This window comes from Cariama cristata, unplaced genomic scaffold, assembly GCF_000690535.1.
Source record: "Cariama cristata isolate BGI_N322 unplaced genomic scaffold, ASM69053v1 scaffold2836, whole genome shotgun sequence".
NCBI classification, from domain to species: domain Eukaryota; kingdom Metazoa; phylum Chordata; class Aves; order Cariamiformes; family Cariamidae; genus Cariama; species Cariama cristata.
Window position 1 is genome coordinate 14,571 of NW_009620171.1, and position 16,158 is coordinate 30,728.

At 43.1% G+C, this 16,158-nt stretch overlaps 1 protein-coding gene across 1 annotated transcript in view; it reads left to right on the forward strand.

The window, feature by feature from the left end:
• KDR (kinase insert domain receptor (a type III receptor tyrosine kinase)) overlaps positions 1–16,158 on the forward strand; it is a 30,578-nt gene that overhangs the window by 14,111 nt on the left and 309 nt on the right. Inside the window, exons 17-29 of the mRNA XM_009701495.1 lie at positions 121–256; positions 793–897; positions 2,157–2,270; positions 3,483–3,571; positions 5,279–5,435; positions 6,912–7,012; positions 8,361–8,483; positions 8,620–8,731; positions 9,122–9,221; positions 9,335–9,440; positions 11,436–11,583; positions 15,039–15,139; positions 15,263–15,351. Of these exons, the coding sequence (XP_009699797.1) occupies positions 121–256; positions 793–897; positions 2,157–2,270; positions 3,483–3,571; positions 5,279–5,435; positions 6,912–7,012; positions 8,361–8,483; positions 8,620–8,731; positions 9,122–9,221; positions 9,335–9,440; positions 11,436–11,583; positions 15,039–15,139; positions 15,263–15,351 (1,481 nt within the window). The remainder of the gene's footprint in view (positions 1–120; positions 257–792; positions 898–2,156; positions 2,271–3,482; positions 3,572–5,278; positions 5,436–6,911; positions 7,013–8,360; positions 8,484–8,619; positions 8,732–9,121; positions 9,222–9,334; positions 9,441–11,435; positions 11,584–15,038; positions 15,140–15,262; positions 15,352–16,158) is intronic.

Here is a 16,158-nt window from a genome sequence, read left to right on the forward strand (position 1 = left end):
AGGAAACGGTAGCCTGGCATTTCTGGGAACTAGTGAAACACTACAAAGTGAGAAAATGGCACTTTGCATGCACATTGTCAGCAAAGAATCTGTGCAACTACAAACAATACCATTTTCCAGGCCAACGGAGGGGACATGAAGACTGGCTACTTGTCAATCATCATGGATCCTGATGAAGTCCCTATAGATGAGCACTGCGAACGGCTCCCATATGATGCCAGCAAGTGGGAGTTTCCCAGAGACCGGTTAAAGCTAGGTATGTCTTCATTGCACAAACCATTTAGTGATGCTGCAGCCAGCCCTGTGCTGGGGGGTGTTTCAGGTCCTGGCTTGCCATGGGGCTGCCCTGATGCAGGACCCCCGGGTGGACTCTGTGGTCTTGCAGGATATAGAATCATAGAATCATTACAGTTGGAAGAGACCTCAAAGATCATCAAGTCCAACTGTATAACCAATGCCCTCATGCCCACTAAACCATGTCTTGAAGCACCACATCTAAACGTTTTTTGAACACCTCTAGGGATGGTGAGTCCACCACCTCCCTGGGGAGCCTCTTCCAATGCTTGATGACTCTTGCAGTCAAGAGATTCTTCCTAATGTCCAACCTGAACCTCCCCTGGCACAACTTGAGACTGTTTCCTCTTGTCCTATATATAATGCATCCTCTCCTCATTATCAGCCCTCTGTTAATATCTGATACATAAACTCAGTTTAGAGTTGCTGTTTGTTCTGCATCTTTTGCCCACTGTGCCAGGCAAATAAATTGGAGTGTGTTCATCTTCTCCCTTCAAGGTAAACCTCTTGGGCGTGGAGCTTTTGGCCAGGTCATAGAAGCAGATGCGTTTGGGATCGACAAAACTGCCACCTGCAAAACGGTGGCAGTGAAAATGCTTAAAGGTAAAAATGATGACTAAAACTTCACCTTGAATACACAATATAGGGATAATTGCCAGTACTATAGCCAGTAGATAGAAAAAAATCAAAATGTTTGTACCAATGGCATATACAAGTTTAGCTTAACAATTGGGGAACTTTAGCTTAACAATTGGTGTCATGAAGCAACAATTAGGGAAAGTACATGCCTTTTCCTCATTGATAACTGGAGCAATGTGACTGTGGTTTCTTAGCCGTTGCTTTATAGATCTACTCGGATTCCGAATATAAACTTGCTGTCACAAACAATGTGCGTGTGTGTCCGGTTTTGCCTTATGCAGCCTGGTAGGGAGCTTTCTGCAAGTCTCAGGCAATGGCTTAGGCATGCTCCAAAATGACTTGTAGTTTTGAACAGCTTTCTCCTCACTTTAAACCATATTATAGCGCCTCGCATTTGCCACAGAAAAGTTGAAAGCTGTGGTTCCCAGACACATTGTTCCTGAAGAGGATGTAGCTGGGGTAGCAAAATGGGGCTGCCAGCAGCCGTGGGCTGCGTCCCACCCTGTGCTGCACCAGAGGAAGGGTAGGAAAGCCGAGGGATTTCTGACAGCACAGTGTGAGCAATTGCAAGTGCAGGCAAGACCTGTTGCAGACATGTTGCAATGGGATGAGCGTGCAGTAATGACAATAAAAATTGGAAAGCCCTGTCCCTCCAGCTTCGCGGTGCTCAGGCAGCCTGCAGAGAGCTGCCTCCCCTGCCCCTCTCTCCCCACTGCTTCAGCTCTTTCCTCTTCCCCCTCTGTCCCTGCAGGATGAGGATACCAGCCATGTCTCCAGGCTTTTGGTGAGGCTGCAGGGTCAGGCATGTCTGACCCTGGCCCTATCTCCTCCAGGCCGTGGGCCCATTGAACACTTAGTGTGGACCTCAGCAAAGGCTATGGGACAATGTTCCTAGCTCTTCTTGGCTGGGAGGGTCTAATGGCAGAGTACAAACTGCTCAAAAAGGTCTGTAGGAAAAAAGATTTTTGCTAATCTGGATTGTTTGTGTCCCTGTTCTCATATATTGCCCTTGGCAAACTTCGGAAAATGTTTAAAAGCAGAGCAAAACCAACCCTGTCATGCATGTGCCTAGCTTTCATCAGTTTCCTGCAGCATAGCTGACCAAGGCTAGCAACCAACAAAACTTCTCACTAGGTGGGCTGGAAAAATAACAAGAGGACACAGAGGAAGGGAAAACCTTTCTGTCTGTGATGCTCCTGATCTGTGTTGTTTTACCTCTGCAGAGGGTGCAACCCATAGTGAACACAGAGCACTTATGTCAGAGCTGAAGATCCTCATTCATATTGGCCATCATCTCAATGTTGTCAATTTACTTGGAGCCTGCACAAAGCCAGGAGGTGAGTAACTTCTCAGTGAGTGGGAAGGTGCTAAAAACTCCTATTTCTGCCATTTCTGCTGCATAGAAAATTGAGTTTCAAAATCAAAGGCTGGAAGAAATAGTCTTCTTTTTTAAAAAAAAAAAAAATTCTGATAAGGGTGAGCAGGTCCAGAGGTGGAATAAGGGCTCTGAAGCCCTAAGTTCTACATCCAGCTCCATCCCTTAGTTGTTTTATCACTTTGCTTTTCTGTACATTGTATCCACTTTTATAGTGGATGCCCCATGTGTAACAGACTTTGGGTCTGAATCTAGTACCAGATTCAACAGGTTGGTCTTTTTCTTGTCACTGGCTACAGTGCAACTGCAAGTTGTGGCTTCCTTCCCCGGCTTTGAATGGGCTGTGGGTGCCTCTGTGTGTGTGTAGGAGGAGAGATTGCAATTTGGAGTCCAGGTCTGGGTGGATGAACCCATTTTACTTTATAATTGGGGACAGATGTTTTGTTTAACAAATCCAGCACTGCATGCTAATTTGGAAGAAATTCAGTGTAAAGTAACTCAGTAATAATTTTTCAGGGAAGTTGACTTGTTGGCTTACTGTGGGATCAGAATTTAATTTGTAAAGTTCCATGACAGAAGTGCAGTAGTTGAAGGAAACATAATCCATAAATATTTCTTTCCATGTTTATTCCATAATAAAATAGAGATGGCCACTATCTGGAATCTAAGATGGAAATTTATCATTGTAGCATATGCCTATATGAAGTGATTTGAGCATGAAATACCACATTTGGACTGTACATTAAGGCATCTATGTCTGAAACCAAGGTTTCTGTTTTCAATTTTTAGGACTTAAACTGCCTGCAAAAAATGCATGGATAATCATGTGTGTACTTTATTGCAGATGAGTGATTAATTGCACTGAAGTGCATTCAGATGTGTATGTCGCATCCTTACAATGTCAATTAGCACAGGCAATTATTGGCACTTTGAGTATAAGCACACCACTATACATTTTCACATATGAAATCAGGCCTGTGATTTTCAAAAGTATGTGCTTTGTTTTCCTTCCTTATATAGCAGAAGAGGAATCATTTCCCTGCTTTGATTAGATTTCTTTTTTATTACTGGTATTTTAAAAAACCTCTGTATTTATTTCTAGCCACAAATTATGCTGTGAGATAAGGTGGGATATAAATGGTCTTTCTAAGGAATTGCTTTACGTGTTGTACAGGCCCACTTATGGTGATTGTGGAATATTGCAAGTTCGGAAATCTGTCAGCTTACCTACGGAGCAAGAGGAGTGAATTTGTCCCCTACAAGGTAAGGAGTCAAGGTTAACAGTATAACGTTTGATTTGGTGTTTTTTTTCCACACACGATGTTTCTGTTTCTAGTGCAGACTGAAGTAGCAATCCTTGGGGACACTGAATATCTAGTACTTCTCATGGGAATGAGAAATGGCAAAGACATCAGAGGTCATCTAGTCTTTCCCCTGGCCCCTGCAATGTAACTATTTTGTTATTGTTAGCTTAAAATGTGCAAAGGAACTGGGCTTCCACTGTTTCCCTTGGCAGATTATTCTATGCTTGGCCATATCTGTCAGGAAGTTTTTTCTGATTATCAGCTTGAATTTTTTCCTTTCTTAGTTAAGCTCCAGACCACCTTAAATAACTGCATTCCCTGCTTAGTATATATATCCATCAGATATCCGTAGGTATCTTCTATCACGTGATTATCCTTTCCACCATCCCCTTGGCTCGTTACTGAACCAGACTATGCATTTTTTTTGCTGTTAATAATTTTGTATAATTGATGTATCTCATGAGTTTGCATTCAACTTTTCACCTCCCAAGCCCTTTGCAAATCACAGCATTCCCTCTTTGCACCCCAGGTTGAAAGGAGGGGGAGGATGGAGGCTGGCATTTTCAAACTGATTTCTGGATGCCTCTGAGAGGGGGTCTGATTTCTGGAGAGGGTTGGGAGGATCCATCCCCTCTGAGGGTCAGATTGCTGGTTGAAGAGCATGGCTGCAGGTACCCAGCGCTGAGCATTACGCTCTGGACCCTACTGTTTTTCACCCACGGCTGTGGGCTGTGCTCTGCCACGCCGGTAGACCTGAGTCTTCCTGCAGCTGCCGTGTTTAGATCAGAGCTTCTTCAAACTGCTTGTCAGTTCTCCAGGGGGGTTATTTTTCTTTATCCTTGGAGTCATTGTTTACTATTTTATATTGGCAAAGGCAACTCGCTGCATCCTCTTGTGAGGTAAAAAGGATAAACAAATATCTGAGAGTCCTTGAAGGAAGAGGCAGGGTTTCAGGAGGGTGCTGACCCTTGCTTACACAAGTGGTAGGGATGGGAATCGGCAACGGAAAAAACCAGCCCTGCTAGGGGAGAAAAGTCACCAAACCAAAGCAGCAGAAAATGGAAACTTGGTGGAGGAAGCCTGTGGGGCTGGCATCCTGCCTAGAGGCATTCGACGACTTAGGGGAAGAAGGAAATAAGTCAGATTTTGAGGGCTGCTAGGGTTTTGGACAAGGTAGAGGTTTAGCAGAAGGGCCTTTGCAGCAGCAGGAGGTAAAGCCGTAGCAGTATGGAGAGGCTTGAGTGTACGAGAGGGGGTTCGGCAGCAGCATCCACACGTACTTCACAAGTGGTGGGCACCATGGGGCTGAGAAGGCCAGCTCCTCAGCGTGCGTGTAGTCCCCAGCATGTGGAGATGTGGCTGGAGGTGCAGCTGGGAGGACACGGGAGCAGGCTAAAGCCGTGCTGTGGAGTGGCAGAGGGTGCTCGGGCTGGTGAGCCCACGTGGCCATGGGTTGGGGTTTGCTGGTGCTGTCACCACACCAGCCTGGTGCCCCAACCAGAGCTGGCTTGGAGCAGAGCAGCCAGTCGTGCCAGTGCTGGGCTGCTCTCCCTGCCTTCCGTGGTGCCTGTGGCACAGACCATGGCAGGCATCATTGCCTCTCCTGAGGAAGCTTCTGGCCCACATTCTGCTTCTGATTTCTCCCACCCTTCCCTCACATTTCTAGACCAAAAGTGCCAGGTTTCGGCAGGGGAAGGAGAACTATGTTGGGGACGTCTCTGCAGACCTGAAGCGACGGCTGGACAGCATCACGAGCAGCCAGAGCTCAGCAAGCTCTGGCTTTGTGGAGGAGCGGTCCCTGAGTGATGTCGAAGAGGAGGACGGTAGGATATGTCTTCTCCTGGTGTTGGAACAGCTGTCATTGGTGGAGGCTGATGAGGGCATTGGCAACCCTGTGTTTTCCAAAGCTCCCTCAAATCTGTGTGCGGGGTATTTCCTGGATGACCAAAGTTCCAGAGCTATGGATTATCTAGTTCAGCATCCCAAACCCCTCAGCCCAGTCCCAGGTAATGTTCTGTCTGAAAAGGACGCATTTTTGGTGCACTGCCTTTTGGAGATCGGTCTATTTAATGTCCCATTGTCTTCAGGGAAAATCGCAGAGCACAAACTCCAGACAGTGCAGAGGGGGATGCGCCAGGATGCTAACTGAATTTCCTCAGTGTTTATCCAGAAGTTAAATATCATGAAACACCATCTGCTTCGCTGCTTTAATAAGCAGAGAGGTTGATTTGCCTTCCGTCTGCACAGGTGGTCTGCCAGGAACAGAAAACCTGAATTATCCACTCATTCAAAGCCTCCCCTGGATATACATACCCTCTGCAGCAGTTTCAGTGGTGCATTTGCCATGTTCTCTGGCAGAGACAGCATGAAGTGCTCAGTGCTACCAACATGTTTCAGAGACCACTAATTTCAGCAGGCGGTGGGATCAGACTGGTCAGGAGGGAGGCCGTAGCAAAACTGCCTGTACCTCCACTTCTGCTAAAAATCATTTAATGCAGAAGAAAACATCAATATGTTAACAGGGAGGATGATCTTGCAGTTTCAGTGCGATCCTAATAGGTAATGTCCGGCATGCACTTTATGCATTTCTGCAGCATTTTGGTCCTTTTCAGACCTCTCTGGTGTAGCCATTGACGCTCTGAGCTGGGATGTTGTAAGAAGTATGTAGACCTAAAGCAGGCCTTGAGATGAGGGTTTTAGCCACCAGTGTTGTAGTTTGTGATAGATTTCTTCTTAAAATCAAGAGCTGAGCAAAGTCATTGAGTTCAGCAGAACTAAATGCCTTGGTATCTTTGTTGGATACTTGAGTACATTATTCGTCCAGGTCACTAGAGGATGAAGTTAGGCTTCTTCTACCCTAAATTAGCACGGCTTTTTGCCAGATTCAAGTCTTTCTCCCCATGGCATGTTCTTCCCCTGTAAGGACTAGGTGGGGCCTCCCTCTCATCGGTTTCCAAATTCATCTGCTGAAACCACAGCAAGCCGTTCCTGTCCTAGGAACTTATGGGCTGAGTTTTGGTTGTTTTTCTTTTGGGATTGTTTTGCAAATCTTTCCACTGGTGGGAACTCTGGAAATAAGCAAGGAGGCATGGGGTATAACCCATCACCTTGAAGTTTATTTTACAAAGGACTAGTTTGGTGTAAAATGGGTTGTTAGTGATAATTATACAGCCAAAAAAGGGCTTGGTTTGCTCTTCCGGTTCAATGTGGCATAAGGTTAAGATGGACTTTTACCTAAGAAGCAGCTATGGGTGAAATCAGTGACAAAGGGCATGTTTGACTTGTCTGATTCTTTGCAGCTGGTCCTGAAGACCTTTGCAAGAACCCTTTGACCATGGAGGACCTCATCTGTTACAGCTTCCAGGTGGCGAGGGGAATGGAGTTCTTGGCTTCACGCAAGGTAAGGAACTTCTCAGGAAGAGTGGCATGTTATTTATTTGACTGTAGGAAATAGTGCTCTAGGTCTATAGAAGGAAACAGCATGTTCATCCTTGGACTAGCAGTCATCCACAACATTTTCTTTTTGCCCTAAGACATACCCGAATCATTAATACTACACAGTGAAACAGCCCATGCATTTATTGATGCAAATGTTAGTGATCTCTATAAAGTTCATGGGTCACTGATTCATAGAAGAATGATTAAGTAGTTGGAGGCGGGGAGCTGACTTATGAGGACAATTAAAGGAATTAGGGACAAATCCCTGGTACCTGGAGCTAAACTAGAGTAAAGAAGTTTGCTCTGAGGAGGTTGCCTGTAACTTGTGCAGTGGGATTGGAAGGGTGGTGTGAGGAGAGATGGTGTTCACCTGTGAAACTTCATGGATGACTCTTTGGAGAGTCTCTTGCAAAAAGCACCCTGGCAGTCAATAGCACCTCACCTCCATTTTGGCCCTCTAGAAGTGCTTTTCTGTGATTTGATCCTAAATACGTGTAGCACATGTTTCAAAGGATGTAAGTTCCAGCAAGAGCAAGGAATTGCCTGCAGTTCTATAGAAATAAAAAGTACTTAGAAATGGGAAAAGAAAATAGAAGTGGGGACTACAACAGTGCTCGAGAGTGCAGGGTAGGTGTTCAAGAGCAGTCTTCAGAGTCTTTTCTAAAAATATGCATTTGTCTACATTTCATACATCCTGGTTGGTGCGTATATGCAAAAATATGTCTTTCCAGGATCTACAGTTCTAGTCCTTACTAGAAGCAAATCTATAGCCACTTTCAGAGCCTGACTTTTTTACTTCAACCTATTGAGGCTTGAATTCTGAAGTCTTTGAGTTGTTAGCTAAGCTGTTGTTCAGCATAGCTAAAGACATGGACTTTTCTCTCTGTAGTCAAGATTAGTTTGTGTTGGAATCAAATGGGCATGTTGGTGTGGTATGTTTTTGAGAGAGAGAGTGGAGTACACAAATTTGAGTGAACCTAAGTAAATCTAAAGGTAATCAGATCTGAACCTGTTTAGTGTCAGCTTCTTAGGATAATTAATTAGCTAACTTCAAAGGCTGTCTCTGCATAGTGGATAAACAGATGTATGTTTGGACTTGGGAACACAAGTCAGTCTGAGCCAAATCAGTTGTGACCATCAAAAAAGTGCTTAAAATCAGTAACTGTTGATGCTGAGGTTTCTTTTTCTTAAAAGGTTTTAAGAATTATCTGGCCTTTGAGGGTAGGAGAGCACATATGCGAAAGAGATCAGCCCCGTGGACAGAGCTGTGACGACAGGCAGCGTATGAAGTTGTTTACTTCTCTTTGCAGTGCATCCACAGGGACCTGGCTGCTCGTAATATCCTCTTATCAGACAATAACGTGGTCAAAATCTGTGATTTTGGCTTGGCTCGAGACATCTACAAAGACCCAGATTACGTCAGGAAAGGAGATGTAAGTTTCAGATTCTCTATTTGAAGAGAATTAATATGAAGTCAGGACTCTTCTTTTTTTTCACCTGAAATGGGTTTGTGAAAACTCAGTGTTTTGCTAAACTGTGATATCTTTTTGTTTACGGAAATGCTTTCAGGCCAGACTACCCCTAAAATGGATGGCACCAGAAACCATTTTTGACAGAGTATATACCATTCAGAGTGATGTATGGTCCTTTGGAGTTCTGTTATGGGAAATATTTTCATTAGGTGAGTCACTTTAATTTTATTAAGCTATCTTAAATTTTAAACAACAGAGTCTGAAGCAAACAGTCAAAGTGCTCTTGGATCCTCTTTAGCATTTTTTTTCACTTCTTGAAAATTTCCTGTTTATTTTCTCCATCAAAATAAAATACTCAAATTTCCTTAAAAATGCAAATATATGAACATGGACTTGAAATGCTTCATACAATTTCAGTATGTGATGATTTGCCTCATTTACTGAATCAGTTGCTGTTTCCATCATAAATATAAATTGTTTGCACATCCAAATATACTGAATTACTTTATTAACTCAGGCCATAGCAAACTATTTGTTTGAAAATTAATCCCAGAATTTAAGAGTCTGATGCATTAAAATTACTGTTGCTCTCATTTTAGGCGCATCGCCGTACCCTGGAGTGAAAATTGATGAGGAATTTTGCAGAAGACTGAAAGAAGGAACAAGAATGAGAGCACCAGACTATACAACACCAGAAATGTGAGAAACTGTTCTTTGAGCTGCCCACATTTACCCCTCAGTAACAGCAAGTGCTGGAGCAAGCAATCGGTGCTGTTTTCTTTAGGCTGATATTTTAATGGGCTTTGTTCTAGGTACCAAACAATGCTGGATTGCTGGCACGGAGATCCTAAGCAGAGACCAACTTTTTCAGAACTGGTGGAGCACCTGGGAAATTTACTGCAAGCCAATGTCCGTCAGGTACATGAAGTGTATTCTGTGATTGCCAAACCACCGGACCCCCTTCTGTCCTGCCAACCACCATGACATCCCGTAGTGGGGTACTGTCCACTGGAGCTGTCGGGGAGCATGGGCTTCTTCCACCGCTCCTGTTACTGACCGGCAGTCAGGGCAGCTTGCAAAGAATGACCTGGGGGGGAAATGATCGCAGAGGTCTGTTGTAGTAAGCAAAAGCCACCTTGCCCTGCCAGCAAGGGCTTCCCATGACACCACCGCTGTGGTTACTTAGCTTTCTTGCTGGGGAGTTGTTGGCACAGGCTCAATTCCCTGCTCTGCTGATGATTTCTCGGCATACTGCAGAGGCATTTCGGCAGGTAGCTCCTGTTGATCTTACTGTGCCAAAGATGGATATCTTAGCGTATGTGAGGATGTGAGGATGTGGGCTGCAATGCTATCTAGGACTCTTCTGGAAAACCAGGATACAGGCATTTCACTGCGTGTCAGCAGCTGCATGCAGATAAGTGTATTAAGGCTTGTCCTGTGTGCAGACATTGTGGTAAGAGAGCCCACTGTGTCCAGGTGGGATACGTGGGCCTCCCTCCCAGATTCTCCATCTTGTGGCTCCCTCTTCATGGAAGTGGACAAGGACAGGGCAATAGATATGAGCCCACTGGCTGAAGGAGGATGAATTTGGCCCCGTGCTGTCTTATTAGACAAGTTCTCCATTTCTGACCTATTGGTAATGATGGGAATTACCTGCCCTTCCAAACTATTGTGTCTTCTGTGCATACACAAAACTCAGGAAGGATACTGTTTCTTCATTTTCCTAAAGAGCAGTTTGAATCTTATGTATCGCAGAATCCCAGATTGGCTGAGGTTGAAAGGCACCTCTTGAGGCCATCTGGCCCAAGCTACCTGGTCAAACAGGGCCGCCAAGAGCCGGTTGCTCACAACTGTACCCAGGCGGCTTTTGAATATCTCCAAGGATGGAGACTCCACAACCTCCCTGGGCAACCTGTGCCAGTGCTCGCTCACCCTCACAGTAAAGAAATGTTTCCTTGTATGTTTGGAATGTACTTTGTGTATATTTGCCCATAACCTAATATGGTTGGATTGCTAATGATTTAGACCCTCTTGTCATGAACTGTAGTGTACTGTGACTATAAAAGACAAACATGATTTACTGTGTGGTAACTAATAGCTATTTATGCATGTGTCTTCCGGGCATGGTCTAGCTGACATGGTGGTGTTAGGGAAAAGGTTGGACTTGATGATCCCAGAGGTCTCTTCCAAGTAAATGGATTCTGTGATTCTGTGATACTGTAATCCAAAAGGGATAGACACAAAAAAATTAGAGAAAAGGTGGGATCTACTGAAGGATTTCTTATGGGACTATAAATAGGTATGCAGTACTGAAGGGCGCATAATCCATTTTTTCTCTTCATACTTTAGATCAAACATTTTTATAAAGAAATTTTAAAAAAGAAATTTTTAAAAATCATATCCTTGTTATTCACATTAAATTAGATGCCAAAGTATTGACAGAAAATTTCCTTTTTTGCTATCTCGATATCATTCTTTTTTTCATTTACTTCTTATACTGAATTTAGTCTTTCTGATTAATATGCTGTAGTCTAATTCAGTCTCAATTTCACTTTAAGGTTATTTTTTTCCTCATATTCCTGTTCTTTGTGTCATTGGGATTCAAACATTACTAAAAACTACATTTTTCTTTTCAAAGACATCATTAAAAAGTTCAGTTTATACATTATGTTACAGTATGTCATATAAAAATCTCATTTTTTTATCTAAAACTACTTGGTAGTGGTTCTTATTAAGTTTCCTTCTTTTAATGTAGCTGTTCCTGCAAAGGTGGTATAATGTTCATAGTTTAATAAAACAACTAAGGTAGCACTGTTGGACTGATGCATTCTTGACGTACATATGTGTAGCTCTTTATGTCTGTGTGTCTTTGTAACCTATTTAATTTTTGTACTTTTTCTCTTCATTCTACAGGATGGTAAAGACTACGTTGTCCTTCCTTTGTCAGTATCGCTGAATATGGAAGAGGATTCGGGTCTCTCTCTCCCAACTTCACCTGCTTCCTGTAGGGAGGAAGAGGAAGTCTGTGATCCTAAATTCCATTATGACAACACAGCAGATGGGGGACATCCTACTGGGGCCTCTGGGCAGGTTTTGTTCATGCTGGGGGCAGGGAAAATGAAAGGAAGAGACTTCAGCTGCCTGGTCCATATTTAACCTCCTCCATAGGGATAAGAAGGAATCTGTAGAGATTTTGTAGGCAAAAGCTAGTTTCTTACCTCCCCAAGTGCTAGTGATTTTATTTTATTTTTTTGCTACCCTTCCAAGATTTGGTATTCTCCTTCAAAGAAACCTCACAAGAGTATTTGTTATTTAGTTTTCAAGAACTAGAATGAATAAAAAGTTTTACCAATCCAATTCAATTGTCTTCACACTCTTGTACTGCAGCTTCCTGAAATATTAATGGTAATAGGTCTATCATTAATAACCTCTCTGGCATTTCCCTTCCTAAAGTGAAATGTTGGTAAATAGGCCATGAATTGATAGCCAAGGGGAATGCAACCTAAATAGCGTTGTCACTGATTTTTGTCCACTGCGTGCTTCTGGTGGGCTGCTGGGGCATCCACGATGGACCAATAGTGGTAGATGCTGTTGAGTATCGTGGCAGAGGTGACTCCCCCAGTAAGTAGTTTGTACTAATGTACTTAAGCAGGGCTTATGTTGGACCTTGTGAGGATCTCAGGCATGGGATGTAAGGGAGAAAGGTATTTTCTCATCTAGTGCTGCCTGTGATAAATTCAGCCACTTAGATGCTGGGAGCCCTGAGTTGCTTGCTGCAATCTCAGAAGGAGGAGGAGGATAGAAGGAGATGGATCCAACCATCAGGGCAGAGATGGACTCTGTTGGCTGGTTTCATGTGTTTTCCACAAAGTGGACACCTCTCCCTCACTGCTTGTATTATATCCACCAAAGACAAAGAAAGTTCCCAACGATTTTGGGTACTGCAGGATGACATTTTTGTGTGGTCCTGGGAAAGACTAGGAAAGCACAGTGTATTTCACACTTCAGTTGAACTTATGGTCCTAGAGCCGAACTCTCAACCCCTTGTTTTAGTAGCGCAGCAGTCCAAAATATAAATATTTAAAAGACAAAAAAGCATGATTTAACACTGAAAACATCACACTTATTTTCCACTTCTAATACTTTCTAATATGGCTTTTCCCAGTCTCCATTTCCTGTTATGAACAGAAGTAAAATCTCTGTCAATCTTTTAAAGAGACTTTGAACCTCTTTTCTCTTGTCTTACAGTGTGATAGGGTTGTGAAAGCAGTTGTGGAAACCATGCTAGGAGAGGCAAAGTGGGGAGCTTAAGACATGTTTAGGGGCTTTATTCTTCTGTTCTGGTAGCTGAAAACGATTTTGTAGGCATGGATCTTGCTATACATGTAGTGGGAAACATTGATCTGTTCAGTTATGTCTTTTTCAATCTTCACAAAAGTACTGACTATGAGGAGAGGCTGATAAATACAATCTCTAAATCAAAGCTGGAGGAGGAAAATCAAGCACAGGGAAAGCACAGAGAATATTAAAGAATATTTAGATTGCTGAGGTAAATTAAAATCAACAGCACCTCCTAACATCTGCCATATTTGGCTTAGGAAATAGATATGCAATTTCTGAACCTTGAAAGATTGTCATTAGGAACAGTCGGGTGAGGTAAAGAAGATTTAAGGAAGTGTAAAGATAATGCCTGTTTTTAGAAAGAACAGAAAAGGAGAAACGCTTAAATCAGGTTAACTTGAATCCTAGCAACGATCCTGGCATAAACAATCAGCTAAGTAATGGTAAATGCCTACAGGAAAATGAAGTAACTAAAAATGGCCAGCATGGATTTGTCAAGAACAAATGAAGTCAAACCAGTCTAAGTTTCATTTTTAGGGAGTATAATGGGTCTGGTGGATAGCAGGGAAGATGGATTTTGATTTTCTTTAGGGCTTTTTTGGCCCTTTTTTTAATGGGACAGTCTATTACAAAATGCAAACACGTGCCAGGAAATTCTGTCAGGACATCAGCTGAGCCCTCACCGCCACCAGGCAGGGGTCAGATTCCACGTGTGGCCTCGCTCTGCCTGCACGCTATTTCTGGTCCTGTTTGCACAGTAGCTTGGCTTAACCAGGAGGATCTCACTGATTGTAGCCCATGTAGGCTGACTCTGGGCTGGGCTGAGCCTCTGCCCGTACCTGGGAGGTCGTTCGGATCAAGAGACTAGGATTCCCGGTCCTCACCACCCTGGTAACTGTAGACCTGGCCATGCAGTTCTGTGCCTGTGTGGATAATTAAATGTGAGCACATGGGGAGCTTTCAGACTAGGAAGGCAAGTTGTGGTATGAACTTCTCATCATTCAAGGTCAGGTTGCCCAGGATGGTAAGTGGACTAGGTTGTCTATTAGATATTTTTGGTCCTGGCAGGGTTGGGTGGGAAGCAGATTAGATACCATTGCAGAGTAACAGGAGCAGAAGACGTAGTCAGTGCAGAGACATTGAAAGAACTAGTTTTGTTAAGTATAGGAAGAGAAAATGGAGAGGGAACATAGTAACAGTTTTCAGTATATGAAAAGTTGCTCAAAAGAGGATGCTAATTAATTATTCTGTTTCCCCAGCCATAGGACAAATTTTATTTGCAGCAAACACTTGGGTTCAGTATTTGAAAAACACTCTAAAGTGTGATTGAGCGACTGCGCAGGCTACACAGGGAACTTGTAAAATCCCCACCAGTTTAAATAAATGTCTGCCAGAGATAGGCAGGACTCAGCATAGCTAGACTCAAAGCTGAGAAATGTAATGAATGATGCCCTTAATTGCCTCCAGCTTTATGCTTCAATGCAGGTTTCTCTTCTAACTCCATGGCTTTTTCTTCATTAGCTGTTAGGAACATGACTTTGTCCTGTTTAACTGGGTCAACATCCATTTTATTCCATATCCACTCAAACAGAAAGCTGAGGGTAGCTGTTTTGTTCACTGTATTAGTGCCTCCATGAAAGTAAATTTTATTTTTTTGTCCAATATTTTTTATGGATGTCATCCCGACCAGAGGGCTTCTTTTGGAGAAGAGCCTTCAAGAAAGATGTAGCACTCCCTGTCCTGATCCCCACGGTTTAAGGGCGGCAGTCTGCTGAGTCTGCTGTTGTTGTCCTAGGTCCAGCCAGGGGTCTCAGAAGTGCAGTCCAAAGGAAGAGACACATGTCTGTGCTCCAGGCTCCTCTGTTTATTATACTTCTAAGTGAAGCTTGCAGGAACTGAAGCCCTCCAGTGTAACTGAGGCAAGAAGCTGTTTTCTCAAAGCCATTTCTTAGAATTTGCTCAGAGATCAAGGTTGTCAAGAGCAGAAGGTCAGAAACATGCCACTTTCTAGGCTGTTCGTCCTTTTCAGTAAATGGATATTTTAAGGTTTGCATAACGTGTTTTGACAAAAGGATTAACTTCTCTGTAGAGAGATAAAAGGATTCTGATATCATTGTGCTGTTTGCAGCCAAGTTGTGGGTAGTGGACACAAAACTTTTTTGTTTTCTTTTCTTTTCAGTCAGTACCGACAAGGTAGCAAAAGAAAAAGCCGTCCAGTGAGTGTGAAAACATTTGAAGATGTGCCATTGGTAACCACTGTAAAAGTTGTTCAGGAAGTGAGTTTGTTGTTTGTATGTCTTTTCCTTCTGTTGAGGTCTGGTTTTGTGTTGTTGTTTAGTTTTGTTTTGTTTTGGTTTTTTAATCCCTTTCCATTTAATGCATTTCTAACATCTTTGCAGGAAAATCAGACAGATAGTGGGATGGTTCTTGCATCTGAAGAGCTGAAGACATTGGAAGAGAGTGATAAACAAGTGAAAATACCCTTTAGGTAAGGCTCAGGCTGCACGTAGGATTGTATATGACCTTTTGCTTGCAGTATGTCAGAAGACTGATTGGTTTGTAAAATTTTTTAGCAGACAAAATCTTTTCTTACTTTTTAAAAATGCAAAGAAAAATTGTGCACTGTATGCCTGGTTGTCCATATTTGGTACCAGAAGAGGAGAGATAACACAGCTGTTGGAAGCATCAGCCAGCACAGGATGATGTTGGGTACCAGAAAGGACTTGTATTTATCAGCTGCAAAAGCACCAAGCACTTCTCAAAGGAACTGAGCCAGTGCACACAACTGAGCATATTTATAAGGGCCTGTCTGCAATGGCAAAGAGCTCTCTTTTTTTTTTTCTCTCTTTTTTTTTTTAAAGCTGAGTCGAGTTTTCAGGATGTACCTGGATGTATTTTCAGAGCATTGTACAGGGGTTTCATTGTGTGGTTCACAGGAAGCACAGTGGTGTTCATGGAGCTGAAACCTCACGTATGCTCTCTGAGAGCTTCTCAGCAATTATTTTTTCCGGGGCAATTTCAGTGCAAACAAAGGTGTACTGCAGTTACGATTGCACCACAGCTGGAATGTGTGAAACCTCTCAAAGTTTTCTCTCCATTTCATCCGCAGTTGCAATCTTATCTCCTTGTATCGTCATAAAATCAAATATTTTTTTGTGCATTAGTGAAGTTAGGCTGTATAAAAATGTCTCTCTTTATAATCAAATGCATGTTTAAAAAGGCTTGAAGCCAGTTTTGCTAAGTGCACCATTTTGCTTTGGTTGTTGATGTGATGGAAAGCAGCTGCCAGCAGGAA